The sequence below is a fragment of the Amaranthus tricolor genome, chromosome 12 (genome assembly GCF_026212465.1).
Source record: "Amaranthus tricolor cultivar Red isolate AtriRed21 chromosome 12, ASM2621246v1, whole genome shotgun sequence".
Lineage (NCBI taxonomy): Eukaryota > Viridiplantae > Streptophyta > Magnoliopsida > Caryophyllales > Amaranthaceae > Amaranthus > Amaranthus tricolor.
In genome coordinates this window covers 2,401,692-2,422,264 of record NC_080058.1, presented here as the reverse complement: position 1 = coordinate 2,422,264, position 20,573 = coordinate 2,401,692, and the positions used below count along the sequence as shown (strand labels likewise).

Here is a 20,573-nt window from a genome sequence, read left to right as displayed (position 1 = left end):
TTATTCTCTATTATCAAATTGATTTAATATTATGGAAAAATTGTTCAAAATAATCTCACTTATTGCCTATTTGCTGTGAATATTTCGTACTATTGATTATTTCTAAATAATCCAACCTTTGTATATTATTTACTAGCAGCATTCTTTTCAGCAATTAAACCGACTTATGTAGGTAACTACTAGCCGTTACATTCACTTCTTCTTCCCCTTATGCTTCTTCGTTGGTAAAACCGTACTTCTCTTTGGTGGTAGGTACCTAAAATAACCAGTTAAAATGTAGAAAGGGGTGCTGTTAACAAAAAACATACAAAAGTTAGATTGTTTAAAAATAATTAGTAATAAGAATTATTCACAGTAAATGAACAATAGGTACAATTATTCTCGATATTTTTTCTATTATTATATTACGTATTACACTTTTATAATATATATTATAGAGTATTAAATTTTACTAATTGTAATAAAAAAGAAGTATTAGAAATTCGTGCATTGTGCATTTTTCGTTCAAAAAAAATGTATATATATATTACTTAAATATTGATCATCAATATCTATTTGTATTCATAATAAAAAATAAAAAATAAAAAATACTTCCTTCTATTCAGCTTATGTGTTTCATTTTCTTTTATGGTCAAATCATTTTAATTGTCCCATTTCTATTTTTGGTATGAGTTTTTGACTTTTATGCCCTTAGTAGCTTTATCCTATTTTCAATTATACCTTCCATTACCCATATTAATTTTCCTCCCTTATATTAAAAATCCATGAAAACCCATACTAATTACCCATACTAATTCTACTTAACTATATTATTAAAACTTAAATATATACAGTTGCAATATATATAATAAGCTTGAATGATATATAGTGTAGCTACTATTTCAAACGAAGGAATTATGTTTAAATGCTTGGAGTAGTTTGTTCATAATGAACGTCACCAATGACATTTTGGTAATGACTTTTAAGTTGGACCCACCAAATACAAACCAACCACTCTTATTTATACCCCTCGAAAGTCGAAACAACAAAAAGGCAAAGCAGAGAAGACATAGATAGACATTGAATTTGAACACACAAGAGCGATAATGAGCAGTGGAACTGGAAAATTAGTGTGCGTAACAGGTGCATCTGGCTACATCGCTTCATGGCTTGTTAAACTTCTCCTTCAACGAGGCTACACTGTTAATGCTACTGTTCGTGATCCCAGTATAATTTCTTTCCCTTTCTCTTTCTCTCCCTCTCTTTTTGTTTTTGATTTCTCTTTGAATACTTTTACTTTTTGCTTGTTTTTATGAATAATTATGGGTTATTTCTGTTAAAAGGTTAAGATACGATTCATGGATTGGTTCACTTGTGGGTTGGTTGGTTGGAATTGTTGCCTTTTGCTGTTTTTGGGTTTTTCTAGGTTGAATGAATGCGATTTTGGTTTCTGTTCGCCTCTTGAAATGTGATTATAATTTACATCTACATAATAACATCTGAAAATTCACATAGATATACATATTGTTCCCTTTAATTTTATGAAATGAATAGATTTTTACCCACAATTTGGGCAATGTAGCCTTATGTATGTTATGTTGTAATTTGTGATGAAAAATATGTTGATTGTTGTAAAATTGTGATTGCTTTTTTAGTGTATAGAGAGCCATATGGCAATAATGTGAACGGAATTTGATCCATGTTCTTGGATACTATGTCCACAAGAGTCTAGACTTTAGGAACCTAGTTGGGCATTTTCATTAGCAACTAGTGACTTGAATAAGAATTTATGAGATGGTGATTAAAGAGAGAAAATGTAAAGTTGTGAGAGTCTTTGATAATTCTGTGGCTGATTCATGAAAGCCTTCCACATTGTGTCTTTCAATTCAGTAAGAATCCGAGGAACATAAGATTGGTCCTAGGGATCAATAAAAACGTGTTTTAGCTATTACTAATGCAGTGGTGAGATCATAGATGTGAGTAAACTATTCAGGTGTAACTTTTTGTGCTTCTTTTGAAGTTTTGGTACATATTTTGATGCTGCCTTAGGTTGATAGATGCGAGTTCGCTATTGGTATCGTATGTTTTGATGGGATATATTGGACACTATAGTACATTTGGATTCTAGGGCAGTGATTTAAGTTCATTTGGGTGGCTGATAGGTAGAGGACTAGAGGGCAGTGATTTAAGTTCATTTGGGTGGCTGATAGGGAGAGGACTAGAGGTTTGAAACTTTACTATTGTGGCAATCTATTCAAACCTGAAACCCAGTTATTAAAAGAAGTAAATTGAACTCAACTAACTCAAAGTTATCCTTCCAACGACCATTAGACCCTCCTTATCCTTACGCCATCCCTAGGTTTCTTTCACCGCTCTTCCACCTTCTCTAATCTAGATCCATTGCCTCTAGCAGTCAACCCTTGTCTTGGAACAGCCACAGCTGGTAAGGAAAGACATTTCAATCATTTTAATTGAACCAAACATATTTTCATTATAAATATTCCTCTTCCCCTAATGTTCCTATCTCGGTTTCACTATTTTTTTCCCTCACCTTGAAGGAAACCCAAGGACACCTTTTACAACATGTATAAAAAAATTACAATTTAGTTTTTGTTTGGTGAGCTATAGAGTAAAACCATGCTAATAACTTTTTAGGAAATTGTGATTTAATGTGAGCTGATGGTTTCTTAGTCTTGTGTGTTCGAGTATGTGAAGGCTTATGATGTTGATGTGCAGGAAGTGCAAATGGAAGTGTATGCAAACCATTGTCTGTTCATGGATGTAAGCATTGAGTTCCATAGGTCATATGGGAGTAAATTTTCAAGAAAAGGAATGCATATGTGGTGGTATCTGTTAATTTATTCCTGAAGCAGTACAAATCCATGTGCTCTGTATTGCCTTATATTATACTACGATTATTGTGTCTGCCATTGTGCTGCTATTGTAATGATGGTTTTGTTCCTTTTCTGTCACATTTGTGTTGACACTTGCAGTTGCCAACAATACAAGTACTATATACAGTCCATGAATGATTAGGTAGTACTCAACCTTGTATGAGTTTGGATTTGGTAGAAGTGGATATGCTGGTGGGAACTGGATCGGTTAGTTCAGAGAATTTGGGTAATGATTTGGACTTTACAGTAAATAGAAAGTGGGCTGTGTAATTCTCTTGGTCTTATTGAGGATAACTGCAGAGATTGCATTATTACAAACAAGTTGGAACAGATATTTGAGAAATTAGTTAGACTAGGCCGAATGAAGTATAATATATCTTACTGAGGATCTCTCGCGTCGATTTTTTGGTTCATGTAGCTGACCCTATATATTGGGATTGAGGCTTTGACATTGTTGTTGATGTTTGAGATATTCTCTTTCTTTCAAGTCTTGAATGATATAGCGTTCTTTTTTGTATGACCAAGCTTGGATATCTGTTCATGAAGACGTTATATGTTCCTGCAGATGATCCCAAGAAAGTAGAGCACTTGCGTTCACTTGACGGAGCCAAGGAGCGCCTTCATTTGTTTCCTGCAAACCTGTTGGAGGAGGGCTCTTTTGATGCTGCTGTGGAGGGTTGCGAAGGTGTTTTTCACACTGCTTCTCCCTTCTATCATGATGTCAAAGACCCACAGGTTCAAGTTTTAATTCACTTGTCTCTTTGTTTCATTTATTGTATGCTGCTCATTAAACATTGCAAAGAGGTAGGATGTAGGCCTTTCTTGTGAAATTTCATTCTGTATCATTCTAATGGCTAGGGATTTTACCGATCTAGACTCTGGTTATTTGTAAGCCTACTCATTTGCACTGCATGTTAGCACCCTCAACCTGCTGACACTGGAGTTCATATGATTATTGAATGTGTTATTGTGTTTATATGGTTTGATTTGGTTCTGATCTGTTTCTTCACTTATCCATATCAGGTCGAGTTGCTTGATCCTGCTGTAAAGGGAACTGTCAATGTTCTGAATGCCTGTGCAAAAGCCTCATCGATTAAAAGAGTGGTTCTGACATCTTCAATGGCGGCAGTTTCTTACAATGGAAAGCCTCTGACTCCAGAGGTGGTGGTTGATGAAAGTTGGTTCTCTGATCCCCATTTCTGTAGAGAATCAAAGGTGCGTAGTTTGCTTGGATCTGTAGTCAAATCATACCCTTTGTCTTCTGCTCTGTTTCAAGTGAGTTTTGGGAGAATGAAATATAAAAATAAATTATGCTAGTAGGATTGGTTTGCCAATTTAACGGCATTGGGGCAATTATATGTGGTTGTGGAATTAAAACAAATGCCATATGTCTTTTGCTTTGATCATTTGAGGACATTGCCATCATAGCTCCATTGAGCGAGATACAATAGGTATGATAATTTGAGGACATTGTCAAACTCTTGAGACCTAAGGCTACATTCAGTGTTGATAGATACATTTTTTTTTTATAAATCCTGTCCCTTTGATTTTTCCCACGTTATCTTGAATAAAATGGTGCAAAACCCAAGGGGACTGAGATAGTATATTTTACCATGTGCTCATGATAGGAATAATCTCTAATGGTCAAAATCTGTGTATGTGAACCTTGGACAAGAATGCTTGAGAACGTTAGTTGTGAGAGCTTCGTAATATTCTTTGGTGCTTATTTTAGGTAAAATTTATCCTAGCATAAATGTTATGCTCAATATTGATCAATCCTTCATATCCGTTTGCTGATCGATTTGATTGCCTTCTAATTCTTTTCTCATGAATGTAGGCTATGTGGCTTAGGAGCGACATAAGCCACTAGGAGTAAATCATTCGAAGTCAAGAAAAAGTATTATAGGCTCTGTACAAGGCTTTACATAATTTGACTTTGCTTCCTTTTGGGTTGTGTAATTTAGGAGTCTGTATATCACAAAGGAAAAATAGTCATCTCGTGAGTCGTGACAGTATGTTTCTGATTATTTGAACATTGATGTTCATCTTCATCAAATTTATGTATCTTGTCTTTATAGATGTGGTATGTTCTCTCTAAAACTCTGGCCGAGGAAGCTGCCTGGAAATTTGTGACAGAGAAGGGTATGGATATGGTGACTATAAATCCAGCCATGGTTATTGGGCCATTGCTACAGCCAACACTCAACACTAGTGCCGCAGCAATTGCAAAATTGTTTAACGGTATGCATTTTGCGACATGCCTTCCTTTTCATGAACTTCTCTTATGTCTGTTCCATATCATCCATCACTTTTGCTTATGAATGACAAACATCGATTGATGATTTCTTATCCGTGTATAAAGAATACTTCGTTTTAATGTTAATACACAAATTGTTATGAGACACAGTCTCTACGAGAGACGCATTACATATATGGGTTAAATAGCCAATTAATACAACATAAAGAGGAAATTAGGATTTGGGCTTCATATTTTGAGGTCGTCTCTCTAAGAGACGGTCTCACAAGAGTAGCTCACAAGAGTAGCTGATGTTAATATTAGGGGTCAAGGTTTTGATCTTGAAAATCGGAAGTAGAAATTCTATTCAATCTAATCTTAAATAACATGTTTGCTGATTGCTATTCTTGGTATGTCTACTTGTATGCAGGAGCCGAAAGCTATTATAACATGACATTTGGTTGGGTTAATGTTAAAGATGTCGCCACCGCACATATCCTAGCACTCGAAGTCCCTTCAGCTAGTGGAAGGTATTGTTTGGTCGAAACTGTTGCACATTACTCGGTGATTGTGAAGACATTAAAAGAGCTTTACCCTAATGCCACTCTCCCAGAAAAGTAAGTGAATTTCATCTTTTACGCGCTTTATTTCATCCCTTTCTTTTTCATCCTTAACAAGAAGTAATTGTTTCTCTATTGATAAATTTTCTAAACAAACACCAAAAACCTCTGATTCTCCGTATTTCTTCAGATGTGCCGATGACAATCCTCTCAGGCCACAATACGAGGTCTCAAAGACAAAAACTCGAGGTTTGGGTATTGACTACATTCCTCTCAAAACCAGTCTCAAGGAGACCGTTGAAAGCTTGAAGGAGAAGAGATTTATCAGCATTTGAGTCTCATTTCAATGATAAATAGCAATTTATTTAAGAATCTTTGATCAAAGTTTATTAGTAATTTCTATTAGCAATTCTCAGAATGTTATGTTCATGATTTCTGATGATTGATCCTACCAAAAAATTTCATGAATAATAACAAGTAGCCAAAGAAAAGTGGCATCTGTATCTCATGGATTTTTATCACTAATCAAATTTCTTTGGTCTTATAGTGCCTTTTGCTTGTTATGTGCTGTTTTGTTTGTTCCACTACCCCTTTTTTCCAAGAACATTTTTACTTTTGCTCTATTGATATTTGTGTACTTTTTTCACTTGTTATATACGTGTTTATGTAAAGTTGTACATGATATTTGATAATAATCTTGTATTCTTTTCACTCTCTTCATATTTTATATATTTCTTTTATTCATTTAATTTTTTATTTCATTTTTCCGCTAATGATTGATTTGCTTGCTTTGAATAAAGAGCATGTTTGCCAAATAGATTATTAGTTAGAGTTGTTGATTGGTTTGATCAACTAAAAATATTAACCAAAAAATCAGCTATTTAAGCAAGTTGTTATGGAAATATTTGATAAAAATTATTTAATGGGTGTTGGTTGTTGGTTGTTTATTAAAGAAAAATTTGACAAAAAACCAAAAGCTAATAAAAAAACGACTTTGAGTAGCCTTTTAATTTTAACTTAAAAGCAAGCTAAAAGTCATTATGGAGTAATTTTTTAGTTATTTGACAAAATAAAAAACTAAAAGCCATTAATAAAATAAAAGACAAAAAATAATTATCAAACAACCAAAATCAATACCACTTACGGATTATTCTGATTCACAAAGATAGTAAATCTTAATGTTGAGATCGTATGGGCCTAAGACAAAAATGACTTTAGAGGTCTCAAGTTACCCTCAACACTAGGACCACAATTTTTAGTGTGTGGTTATTTGGCAATAGTTTGTGATCTCTTGATTTTTGTTTTTATAATTTTGTCAACTTTTTTGTCAGTTAGTCTCTTGAAAGACAGGTTTTTTTAAAAATGTCTTTCAAAAAAATGATAACTGACTAACTAAATTTCTCAATCACTTTTTTTTATTTTCATTATCCTTAATGTTTATTTATCGCATTCTTAATGCTTACTTTTAATATCTTAAACGTCTACTTATATTATTTTTAATGTCTATTTATAATATTTTAAAAAATATATAATGGGCCGAACCAATTAAAAATAGTGTCTCAAAAAGATTGCCTCTCAACAAAATTTATGTTTATGGAAATATCTCAATCATTTTCTTTTTATTTTCATTGGCGCAATTCAATTCTCACATGTTCTCTTCTCTTGTCACTATTCTATAATAATAATAAAAAAAAAACTTAATAAGCTAGAGGGAGAATAAATAGAGTAGAAGTGGGAGGCCAATATGAATATTAGAAAATGAACAGTATGGATGAATTTACAAAAGGAAATGGAAGGAAAGTATGTGTAACTGGAGCATCAGGTTTTGTTGCTTCATGGATTGTTAAGTTGTTGCTTCAATCTGGTTATGTTGTCAATGCTACTGTTCGTGATCCAAGTAATTTGTTCTCTTTTTCTTTCTTTTTTATTTCAAATAAAGCTGATGATTCAAATCCTAACATATGCTACCGATAACATATAATAATAATTATGTCTATTTTTACTTAAAAAGTCCTTTTTATAAGCAAAAATTAAGAAAAATTACTTAGAATAATTTAATTTTTTATTGATTATACTACAATAATCTCAACTTTTTATTAACTATAAATAATCTTAATTTTAGAGTAACTTACCCAAAAACATTATTGCCCATATAGTGACGACTTTGCAGATAAATCGTTAAAAAAAATCAAAAATCAAAATATTAAAAATTAAAAGTTAAAATTAATAAATAAACTTACTTGATTTCTCTTATTAAATTTTTAAATTTTTTTCAACTTTTTATGATTTAATTTTATATTTACTTTTTACCTTTTACCCAAAATAACTTGTGGAATAGATAAAAGGTTACTGTGGTGTATTTTTAGCAAATACCTTTTATAGTTGAAATTATTTTAGAAAAATCAATAAAATATTAAATTATTCTGAATAATTTAAAAATGTAAATACAACATATATCTATTCAGTCTCATGACTTGAATTAATAATATTATGTTATTAGTTAGAAGTAATGAAGTCTTAATATATTTATATAATATATTATATTATATACTTTAAATTTGTATTAAACATAATTGTTCCATTATATATTTTATCATAATCATAATTTATAAAGTATTTAAGTAGCTTAAAGTTTTAAACTGCTACCTATATATAGGTGATCCTAAAAAGACAGAGCATTTGATGGAACTAGAAGGAGCAAAGGAAAGGCTACACCTATTCAAAGCAGAATTAATGGAAGAAGGCTCATTTGATTCTGCTGTTGCTGGATGTGAAGGTGTTTTCCATGTTGCTTCTCCTGTTATTTTTACTCCTAAAGATCCTCAGGTATAAATTTTTCCTTTTATTGTAGGAAAATAAAAATAGAATAAACTAAAAATATTATTATTTCTGAATATTACGTTTTTAAGAAGTTAAGATCTTTTTTAATATTTAGGATATTAAGGTTATTTTGTTTTCAATTATTTGGGTATAGATTAATATTTTGTTTCCTTATTTTTAGTCCTAATCTTATATATAAATAGAGGTGTTCCTCTCATTGAATAATTAATACAAATTCAGTATTCACCAGACTAAACCCAAACTAAATTCCGCATTATGATTTTCTACATGGTATCAGAGCCGTAAGGTTTTCCTAAACAGGAAAACTCTATCGGTATCTTATCATTGATCATAATCAACCAAAATCGATCCAAACAAATACCAAATTAAAGCAAAACCAATCAAACAAAACCAAATCAAAAACAAAACCAAAACCAAACTATGATTTCTATGGCTCAAATGGAACAACATTCGTTCCAACTTATCCAAAAATACAACAAAAAAATTCATACTTAGTCAGAAGTTTCTGCAAAATTAAATTTCAAAAATTATACCAAGTGGTGTAAAGAAATTCAAACTGAAATTGATAATCGGGGGCGACTCAATCATATCATTTTCGCCCGTCCTACCACCAGAAATCAACAATGAATCCAAAGTGATAAAATGGTGATCTCTTGGATCCTGGCAAGTCTTGAATCCATCATTATTGATTTTGTTCTTGACTATATTACTATTGCCCATGAATTGTGGACTTGGATTCACACCTTTCTCGGGCCAATTTCGCTATCTCCTATGAATGACCCCATCCAACATGAGGTCGCGAGGGGGAGAAATATATGAGATAAGGAAGAAGAAAAAAACCCTAAACTCGGAACTAATAATCAAACCCAAAACCGAGATCAAGACTCTCAAAACCATGGTTTAAAAGAAAAAATTCTCAACAATGGTACGGATAATTTGCTAGGTGTCACTGATTCTACTACCACCACCACTATCAGTGTTCACGGTGAGTTGAAGGTCGAAAATAATGAGAAAGAGGAATTTAGTTCAAAAGTGAGAAGCACAGAGGAAACCGTGAATAAGGAGAAAATATATTTTATTTCCTCATTTAATTCCTTTTTATATGGAGATACAAAATAATGAAACTATACCCCGTCAAATTCCCATGACACATGAACCATTTCTTTACTCAACCTATGTTTTTTGTGAGTTCCCAGCTCAATTCACTCCTTTTCCTCACAATCCAACTCAGGTGAGCCTAAAATCCAACAACCTAAAATTCAAAGCTTTGACCCAAATAATAAAATTAATCAACTTAATTTGCTTATTGACGTTTTATCCAAACTCAAAAAATTGAAAATAAATTATAAAAAATTTGCCGATGAGATCACCAAAATGCGTTTTGTAAAATCAAAAGATTAACTAGCAGACTTTCTGTTAAAAGCGATTGGATTCGAATATTTGAAAATTATTGTGCAAGTTCGGTTTTGGTGATCCCGAAAGCTAACTTGAGGGGGAGTGTAGGAAATAAAAAGTAGAATAAAATAAAGATATTATTATTTCAGGATATTATATTTTTAGGAAGTTAAGATCTTTTTCAATATTTAAGATATTAAGGTTATTTTGTTTCCTATTATTTAGGTTTAGGTAAATATTTTGTTTCCTTAATTTTAGTCCTAATCTCATGTATAAATAGAGGGGTTCGTCTCATTGAATAATTAATACATATCTAGTATTCACCAGATTAAACCCAAACCAAATTCTGCATTATAATTTTCTACAATATTATCCTATGGGATTGAAATTTATTAAGAATCAGATTGTACTTTAATCTGTTGGATCAAATATCAACTTTTTTTAGTAAGATTTTAAGATTGATTTTTACCTCGTCCTTAATAAAAAAATTGAAGTTTTTTAAATTTGTATTATGATATTATATACTTATCTTATACTCTTTTTTTTTTTGAGATACTTATCTTATGCTTAAGATTAATGTTCCTATAAAATACTCACCAGCTAGTCTCTTGAGAAACTATCTCTTTAATTTGAGAGACATATATCAAGTCCAGCCCATTAAAGATTAATATCTAGTTCTGTATTCTTAATGCCTATTTACATTATTCTTAATGCTTACTTACCGTATCCTTAATGCCTACTTTTAATATCTTAAATGTCTATTTACATTATTCTTAATGCCTACTTACAATATTTTTTAAAAAATATGATGGACCGGCCCAATTAGAAATATTCTCTCAAAAAGACCGTCTCTTACAAAAATTTGTGAATACTCACCATGTCCCTTTTATATAACACTCACTTTTTAAGAAGCTTATTACGAAATTTATAGTTGGAGAATAATACAAATAAAGATGAGTAAAATGAGTGATTAAGACATAAACGAAGAATGAGTTATTGGTGGATTAGATTAAAAAAAATATTGTTAAAAAAAAGGGAAAAAGAGATTTGTAAAAAAAAAAAAAAAAAAAGAGCGTAAAGTAAAGAGACAAACTAAAATGAAAAATTGTGTCTTTTTATAGGGACAAAGAAAGTATTGTTTATTAGCGAACACAAATTGGTATATATTCCTGCGTCTTAGAAATCACAATGCAACAAATTTGAGGGATAATACGAATGTGTATTTGTTAGAGTATATAACATATTTTAAGACGTCAACTAAAAGCTTAAGCTGATGGTTAAGGCTTCAAGATATGTTAATTCATGATGATGTATGCTAATTAAGGTAGCTAATAATAATAATTAAAGGTGATAAAGCCTAAACATTTATTTGTATACATTATTGATGCAGGCAGATGTAATTGATCCAGCCCTAAAGGGAACACACAATGTTCTTGCTTCTTGTAAAAAGTTTTCAAGTGTAAAAAGGGTCATTTTTACTTCTTCAGGAGCTGCTATTTTTTTTAATGGTAGAACCTTAGCTCCTGATGTGCTGGTTGATGAAACTTGGTTTTCTGATCCTCAACTTTGCAAGGGTTCGGATGTGGTATGTTAAATACTACTTTCTTTGTTTCACTATACTTACTATATTTGACTTTTTACACATTTAATATATTATTTTGACCTTTTATATATTGAACTATATACATCTATAAATTATAAATACTTGATAATTCTATTATGAAAGTATGTGATTAGACAATTTAAATAAGATCCCACTTAACTATAATTTTTTCTTACATATTAGTCGCAATTTATAAAATATGAACGATAAATAATGTCAAAAATTATTAAGTAACGTACATTTCAGAACGAAGAAAGTAATATAATATATATACATCTAAAAATATAATTATTTATTCAATTTAATTACAAATTTACAATTTTATAAGTTGATGGTTAAAGCAGTGGCCTCATATACTTAGGACTAAATACACATTTATAATAAGGGATGAGCGAGAGAGATTCGTACTTAGTCAAATAGAAGTAATTAATACAACTACATGAATACTCTATTCTTATCTGATGCAATTTTTTCACGTGCCTAAAACAACAAGTATTTGTCATGACCCTAATTTAATTAAAAGTGCACACTTCGGATTTTAGTGTGAGGGTTTTATAACCTAAATGTTACAATTTGCAAAATCAGTAGGACAAAAAAATATAGGAAAAATTACTTAGAATAATCTAATTTTTTCATGATTTTCCTACAATAATTATACCTATTGATTAACCATGAATAACCCCAACTTTAAAGGGTATTTTCATAGAGTAAACTTGGATAGAGTAAACTTGGGTAACACGATGACTTACTATATTAGGTAATTCATCAAAAAAGTAAACTGAAAATTGATGCAAAATTAGAGAAAAATTTAAAAAATTATATAAAAAATTACGAATAATAAAAAAATCAGAATTTTTTTTCAATATTTTTTTTAATATTTTTTCAATATTTTAATTTAATTTATCTTTTTTCTAAAAAAATAAAACGTACTATAGCAAGTCATAAGGTTAATTATTCTAGATAATTTTGCCAAAACTATATAATTTTGGTAGATATCTTTAAGGTTTTGGTGTTAACTTATTTTCACAAGATATTGTTCCTTTTAAATGTTGGAGAGGACACAACCATATAGAAGTAGATCAGATTGCAATGGAATTTTTGTTATGCATTGCATTCTTTGTAATTATATATGTCATATTTACTCATGTAATTATATATATATATATATATATATATATATGTATGTGTGTGTGATATTTGTGCATGTAAATTAGATGTGGTATACACTGTCAAAGACATTAGCAGAAGAAGCTGCATGGAAATTTGCGAAAGAAAATGAGATTGACATGGTGTGTATGAATCCTACCATGACAATTGGCCCTATGTTGCAGCCAACTCTTAATGAAAGTGTAGCTTCAGTTCTCAACTTGATCAATGGTATTAATTCCTTTTTTCATATCAAGTTGGTTTAATATTCTCAAAGAATTTCATACTCCCTCTATTCCAAAGAAATATATAATATTAACTTTAAATGGGTGAAAATTTATAAAAATGAGTAAAAGTAATAAAAGTGTGTATTTTATAGGAAAGTATGTAAGAGCATAAATTATTGTCAAATATAGAAATGAAACAAAAATTTAATGAGACGGACTAAATAAATACGAGGCTAATAATTCTATGGGACATAAAACAATAATTTTGTTAAGGGTTCGTTCTTTGCCTGATCACCTCCACCTCATTTAAACTCATTTAAAATTTTTAAACTTTGTTACTTTTCTATTCTTTTGAATCTGTCACATAACGATAATCTATGTGAGTTTCTTAATCACAATGTAGCATATTCAAAGGAATAGAGAATTATATTACTCCTATAATCGTATGTTTTATCGATCATATAGCCATTAAAAATGACTAATTAATGACTCTTTATAATATGTTCACTTTTTCCTCTGATGCCACAGTTTTTAGGGGCTAGTGTAGCATTACTATTAAAAAAATAGGGTGAAAAAATAGGTTAATCGTCTGACGTCTATAGAGATGATTATATTAATTAATATACATAAAACATAGATGATCGAGTAACATATATTGATTTTTGGCAATAAGCAGGGTCAGGACTTTATCCAAACCATGCATGTCCTTGGGTACACGTTAAAAATGTAGCAGAAGCTCATATACGTGCATTTGAGATCCCTTCGGCTAAGGGGAGATACATTTTAGCGGAAAGGGTGCTACATTTTTCCGAAGTTTTGGAGATTTTGCATGAAATTTACCCCCATTTAGTGCTTCCTCATAAGTAAGTTATTGATAATGTTTTGTTCTTATGAATAACATAACTAGATCAATTTTACATATAAATATTTATAAAAAAAATCACGTGAAAACCAATTAAGTGGTAAAACTAAAAATCAGAGGTACAAATATTTAGCATTTTGATGTACATATCTCTGGAACAGACTAACACTATATTTTGACGCACTGTAAGCTACGTGACATTTTTGAATATATAGAAAAATAGAACTCAAAAACCTGTGTACGGATGTACCCCTTACATCAAATTATGTACCCTTTAAAAAACTCGTGTATTTATGAAATTAATTTTTAAAATTTTCACCATTCTAATGGTTTTTATTAAATTTTTTCTATCTATTTATATGTCAATTAATATTGAATTTGGTCATTAAATATTTGTAGATGCGTGGAAGTCCTTACGATTATGCGTAACAAATTTAAAGTTTCCAACTCTAAAGCAAAAAGCTTGGGGATCGAGTTTATTCCATTCGAAGTAAGCTTTAAGGAGACCATTGAAAGCTTGAAAGAGAAAAAGTTTGTACAACTTTAGTTTTGGACGTAATAATGATGATTGTGATTTATATATTTTAATATTCGTTTTTTTTTTTCATAAAATCCCTATGAAAATTTTAAATAGGGTAATTTACTAATTTAAATTGGATGGAGGAAGTATATTGTACTTCATTTTTCAATCATTTGTTGTAATAATGTCTATAATGAGAAATTTGAATTAGTTATGCATGAACTTAATCTACATTAAAATAGTATGTATTAGTTCATACCGTTAGACTTAAAGATATATAAGTGTTATAAAGTGTAGTATAGTGAAGTGAAGCAGCCTATACAGTGTAAGCTAGTGAAAAAATAATTGAAGAGTGGTGAACAATTAAAATAATATTATGTACTAAGTCTATAATATAGGATGGGCTAAAAAAATTTCATATTAACATCATAAAAAGTAATTTTAGACATGAGTTTTGATAATTGTCGTAAGTTTAAAGTATTTGAGACTTTGAGTAGTTCTGAGACCAACAAATATTATATCTAGAACGTAAAATTAAAATAATTTAGGCCAAAAACTTTATAAATACTATATGTTTACTAACTTTTAAATATATAAGTTAAATATCCTCTCTTCATTATATTCCACTTTAAAAGTTACCAATAAAATATTTAATATACATAAATGAAACCATTTAAAACAAACAAGCTTTGAAATTTTGGGTTTAGGGACATCTTTTGCGGGTAATGGTAGATAAGCATTTGTGTTGGGTTTAGAGCTAAAAAAGATTCATTTTAATTCAACAATATTATCATATAAGACGTAAAATATCATTTATAAAATTATAAAAATACTTTAAACTAATACCTCAACTCATCATGTATTTTTTATTAGTTAATCAAAATTGTATCTACATTGCACATCCACAAAGTACTGCTAATATCATTTTCTATCCAAATCATTACACCGAAGTCTCTATTTTATTTATCAAGTTAAAGTTAATAAGGATAATGTAATCAATCAATTGTATCCACATTCCACGTCCACAAAGTACGAGTTGTCGTCTAGTACATACAGCAATATTAAACCTGGAAATACATCTTTTAATGGGTCAAAACAACGGTCAAATAATACACTTCAATCTCAATTATCATTTTAAGCTTTTATTTAATTAATAAAATAAATATAAATTATATTTTAAGACATTAGTTATTAGTTTAAATTTTTGATTGATTAATAGAATATATAATATATCTTGAAGTGAAACCTCAATTATAAATTAAAACTAATATTGATCAGCATGATTCAGAGTGTGAAACAGATCAGATGGGGTCAAGTTCAGATTCGAATTGTATATAAATGGCTCGAATGCCCCTTGATTGCAGTTTGACCTGTTTAACTAAACGGGTCAAATATTCTAATCCTAACCTGCCTGTAGTGGGTTGGGTCGAACTGTATTGAACCCATTCAATTTGATTTTCACAAAAAGCCAGAAATTAAATCAGGTGAAATATTCTCATTTAATCAAAATTTAAGATTCAACACGTATTAAATCATCAATAATTTCATACTTGTTCATAGTTCATTCTTCAAAGTAATTAGTTGCGTCAAACATAATACATTAATACTTATGCAAATGTCTATTAATTTGTTCCACCAAACACAATACATTAATGCTTAAGCAAATGTCTACTAATTAGTTCCACCAAACATAATACTAATACAATTTTACATCAAAGTCGAGCAAAACATGAAACAAAAGTGTTTGCAATACAAGCAAAATTTTCCTCATCATTTATCTTCACAAATCACAAACTAAAATTGGTAGCCACTAGCTAATGAAGAGCTTTTGGAGCTGAAATCACATGGACTAGGACTTGGACTTGAACTTGGACTTTGAGTCAGACAAGATGTATTAATAACACATAAGCGTGGAGAATTACTTTAGCCTTACATATAGGCGTGGAAAATAACATTTTTAAACGTGGGAGGATGTAACTTTTTTTGTAGTGATTCTTCTCTTCAATCGTTACGTTCATTAACTTCTCACAAAGCTCATACATCTGTATATCAATTTCAATGCTCTTTCACATGAATTCTTCATCTCTATTCATTTCGATTTCTCTACCATTTCAATTTATAAGTCTAGGTTATTTATATCATTTTTCACTCATGTCCTCTAACTTTTTCAGTTTTTTCGTCCTCTTTTTAAGTCTCTCAAGATCTAACTTTCTATCTTCATCATGGTTCGCTAATACCCCGTCTTTGCACATGCCCAAACAATCTTAAACGATTCTCTTTCATCTTTTATCCTCAATATTTGTAACTTCTATAACTTGTGCATATTCTCGTTCGAATTCTATCCCTAAAAGTATGTCCACTCATCCTTCGAAGCATTCACATTTTTCCACTTTTGATCTTTCTACTATGATGTATTCTAAAATACCAACATTTGATCCATATAGTAGCGCCTATCTAATAATAGTTCGATAAAATTTTATGTATTAACTTTAAAGGCACATCGATCACATAATATTCTCATAAATGCTCTTCATTTTTATACACTTTTTAGCATTGATAAACGTTTGAAATTGACAATTTATCGAAACCAAGTATGACTTGACTCGTTCCATCTTAACGTACAAGGATCTTAAAGAGCGCAAACCGGTTCATTGCTGTGACTTCAGAGAATATGAGTGGACAAGGTAAGAAGGTGTGTGTAACAGGAGCATCAGGCTACATTGCTTCATGGCTTGTTAAGCTTTTGCTTAGCCATGGTTACACTGTCAATGCCACTGTTCGTAATCCACGTAAGTATTCTTCTTTCCTTAATCTTCCCTCCTTTTTCACTTCAAAATTTCATCTGGGTATCTCTTAAATTCTTCAATTTTGTCCCTTTTTAACTGTTTGATCAATTTCCTATTGAATTTGTGATACAGATGATTCAACAAAGGTTGAACATTTGTTGGAATTTGAGGGAGCACACGAAAGACTTAACCTTTTTAAAGCAGATTTAATGGAAGAGGGTTCTTTTGATTCTGCTATTTCTGGTTGTGATGGTGTTTTTCATACTGTATCTCCTGTACTTCTCAATGTAACTGATCCCCAGGTCAATCTTCTGTTTCTTTTTTAGTAGTTGTAATTGTATTAGTTTTAAAACTCTTAATGTTGGCTTGCAGTTAGGTTTTTAGTATCTATTGCATTATCCACTATATTTTTTTTGGATTTTTAACATTTATGGATGTTTAAATTGAGAAAAATGAATTACAAACCAGAAACAAACATGAAAATTACTGTAAACTAGAGGGGGACTTGTGAAAGTTTGGGTTTTGATACCCCAATTGTCAAGGAACCGACTCAGTCAAAAACTTTAAGTGATGGCTGAGGCCTCATGATATATTACATATTCTAACACGTCCCCTCACATAAGAGCCCTCTGGTTTAAATTTATAGATGCAGCACATGCCTTTTTCATACATGGCGCTAAATATTCCACTATGAGTGGTTGTTGAGGTTCAAACCCGTGACCTCTTGTCAAATTGGCTTTCCATGTAAAGGAACAAAAGCTTATATTTGGATCTTCATTTTATGTACATGGCATTGATTGTCACCAATTAGAAAAAGGATTGGATCTTTATGGATTTATTAATCAATGAGGATAAACCAGAATAGTAATGCAATGTATTCGTATATTGGAAGTTTGGAGTATGATAAATCAACTCTAAGACTTTACATGGTCGACCACCGAATGGTTCATGTAGTTGATACCAATCTTTTGGGATTAGTTGTTGTATAACCAATTTTATGTTCTTTGGGAAGTTGATTGTTTCACAATTTTTGTACTTTTTGATTTTTCTGTAATAGGACGTGAAGTATTAATTCATAATTGTATCAACTCGAATTATTCAAGCTATTCATCCATATGGTTTTCTAAACATTACAGGTTGATATTCTTGACCCTGCAATCAAGGGACACTCAATGTTCTTACCTCCTGTAAAAAGTTTCCTACTGTCAGAAGAGTGATTTTGACTTCTTCAATGTCCGCGGTCCTTTTCACTGGAAAGCTTCGAACTCCTGAGGTTGTGGTCGATGAAAGTTGGTTCTCTGATCCGGAGTTCTGCAAGGAATCAGTAATGGTATGTCTGTCTTCTGTGAAACACGAAGTCGATCATCAAGATAATGTTTGTGTTTTTGTTGTGGTTTCCCTGTTAGGCTGTTACACATCAATTTCAATATATAATACCACTTATCTTGCTTAGATGACTGAAGGCAAGAGGGACACTCGAGTTGAAACATTTTCTCATGCTGTTCATCATCTCTACAAACAATCTATATGTGCTTGTTTCTTGGAATGTAATCGAATTTGTGGATACACATATCCTGATAATATATTTCTTATTATGCCGTGATAAAGTATATAACATATTCTGGGGCTTTAACAATGAGCTTAAACTTTTAGTTGAGGTGGTTCCTCACTAAAAGTTTAAGCTGATATTTAAAGCCTCAGAATATGTTATATACTCCATCATGCCAAGCAATTTGGACAAGTTTGTTCAGAATTACTTGGATGTTTAATATTTTTGTCCTCTTTTTCATCAAATCCTCAGAGTGTATACTTGAGATAGTGCTTTAGTTTACAAAGGATGTCCTGTTTAATCAATATGAACTTGCTCTTATTTGTTCAGTTGATCGGCTTTTTGGTCTTTGTTTCCATTGAGTTATGTGCTCTCCTTGGCTGGTTCAGATGTGGTATTCCATTTTGTTCCTCTATTACATCAAATATGCCTTTGAGAGTAAACTTAAGAAAGTGCTTGAGTTTACAAAAGAATGCATTTTTAATGAAGAATAATTTGCGAATTACGGCCTTAAAGTTTAGATCTTTTGCGAATAACAGTGTCAATTCTTTTTTGCGGATTACAGCACCAAATTATCAATGTCTACAGCTTTCAGTCCAAATCACAGAATACCAACCTCTATAATAGTCGAAATCCAGTGATTTGGTCTGAACGTTATAGACATTGATACTTTGGTGGTTTTAATTCGTAAAAAGCCCAAACTCTAAGTTTTTGATTCGCAAATAATTCGTCAATGAATATGAACTTGCTCTTATTTGTTCAGTTGATTGGCCGTTTGCTATATGTTTCCATTTAGTTATGTGCTCTCCTTGGCTGGTGCAGATGTGGTATAAAATTTTCAAGACCTTGGCTGAAGATACTGCTTGGAAATTTGTCAAAGAGCATTGTATCGACATGATCTCGATAAATCCAGGCGTAGTAATAGGTCCTGTGTTGCAACCTCAGCTTAATTCATCTGTAGCTACAATTCTAAATCTAATTAATGGTGAGTATCTTTTCAGATTTTGTGGCTGTTAATAATCCCTAAAACTCGGAAAAATGTTATCGACTTGAAAATTTCGTTAAATTATACAGGGGTAAAAACTTATCGAAATGGAGTTTTCTGTTATGTCCATGTTAAGGATGTGGCAATTGCACATATCTTAGCATTTGAGTCGCCTTTGGCCGTTACGATGCGATGCAACCTTGTTCTCATTATTCCTTAAAGTTGTTTTTAATGGTGATTTTAAACCGTTTTATTTGTTATTTTCCTAACAAATCTTTCTATTTATATAACAAATTTTAGACATAATCAACCTTGTTCATTCTCGTTTTGATATTTTATTAATATTTATGGTCTCCTCATATTTTCCATTAACTTTTTTTTAATGTTTATAGTCCTCATATATTTCTCACTAATTTTATTTAAATATTTTTTTAAATAATTCTGACATTCTTATTTTTTTCCACTAACTTTATTTTAATAATGTTTAAAATTTTTATGATTTCTTTTTTATCCATTTAATTCATTATTCAATAAAAAAATATATTTACTATCTAAAAATTTATATTTCTATTATCTTAATTCCAGGAATAATTTGCAAAGAAACACCTTATAAAACCAGTTTTTTGTAAAAAAAACACCTTTTAAAATTTTTTTTTTTCGTAAAAAAACACCTTTTAAGACACTTTTTATTAAAAAAACATCTTAAATCAGTTTTCGGTGACTTTTGTCAACTTTCAGGCGTTGACTATGCCATTTGTCAACTATCAGGCGTTGACTTTTGAGCTCAAATGGCATAGTCAACGCCTGAAAGTTGACAAAAGTCACCGAAAACTGATTTAAGGTGTTTTTTTTTAATAAAAAGTCTCTTAAAAGGTGTTTTTTTTACAAAAAAAAAAATTTTAAAAGGTATTTTTTTAAAAAAAACTGATTTTATAAGGTGTTTCTTTGCAAATTTTCCTAATTTCAGTGAACATTTCTTATAAGAATAAT

General features: G+C 30.7%; 2 protein-coding genes and 1 pseudogene across 3 annotated transcripts; all 3 read left to right on the top strand.

The window, feature by feature from the left end:
* The first annotated feature begins 1,009 nt into the window (after nt 1-1,009).
* Nucleotides 1,010-6,408, top strand: LOC130796757 (phenylacetaldehyde reductase-like). 2 transcript variants are annotated; one of them, XM_057659134.1, is made up of 7 exons: nt 1,010-1,206; nt 2,716-2,760; nt 3,439-3,608; nt 3,897-4,088; nt 4,952-5,114; nt 5,540-5,726; nt 5,860-6,340. In XM_057659134.1, the coding sequence occupies exons 1-7, from the start codon at nt 1,086-1,088 to the stop codon at nt 6,002-6,004; spliced, it is 1,023 nt and encodes a 340-aa protein (XP_057515117.1). In that variant the 5' UTR covers nt 1,010-1,085; the 3' UTR covers nt 6,005-6,340. The 2 variants fall into 2 exon arrangements, with proteins under 2 accessions (XP_057515117.1, XP_057515118.1); XM_057659135.1 differs by lacking the exon at nt 2,716-2,760 and having other exon boundaries at nt 1,011-1,206; nt 5,860-6,408.
* Nucleotides 6,409-7,258: 850 nt separating this feature from the next.
* On the top strand, nt 7,259-14,490 carry LOC130796758 (phenylacetaldehyde reductase-like). Its single transcript, XM_057659136.1, has 6 exons — nt 7,259-7,566; nt 8,326-8,495; nt 11,296-11,490; nt 12,723-12,885; nt 13,558-13,744; nt 14,143-14,490. Exons 1-6 carry the CDS (start codon nt 7,428-7,430, stop codon nt 14,288-14,290), a joined length of 1,002 nt encoding a protein of 333 aa, XP_057515119.1. The 5' UTR covers nt 7,259-7,427; the 3' UTR covers nt 14,291-14,490.
* A 2,273-nt stretch (nt 14,491-16,763) lies between these two features.
* LOC130796761 (phenylacetaldehyde reductase-like) lies at nt 16,764-20,037 on the top strand (annotated as a pseudogene).
* Nucleotides 20,038-20,573: the final 536 nt, after the last annotated feature.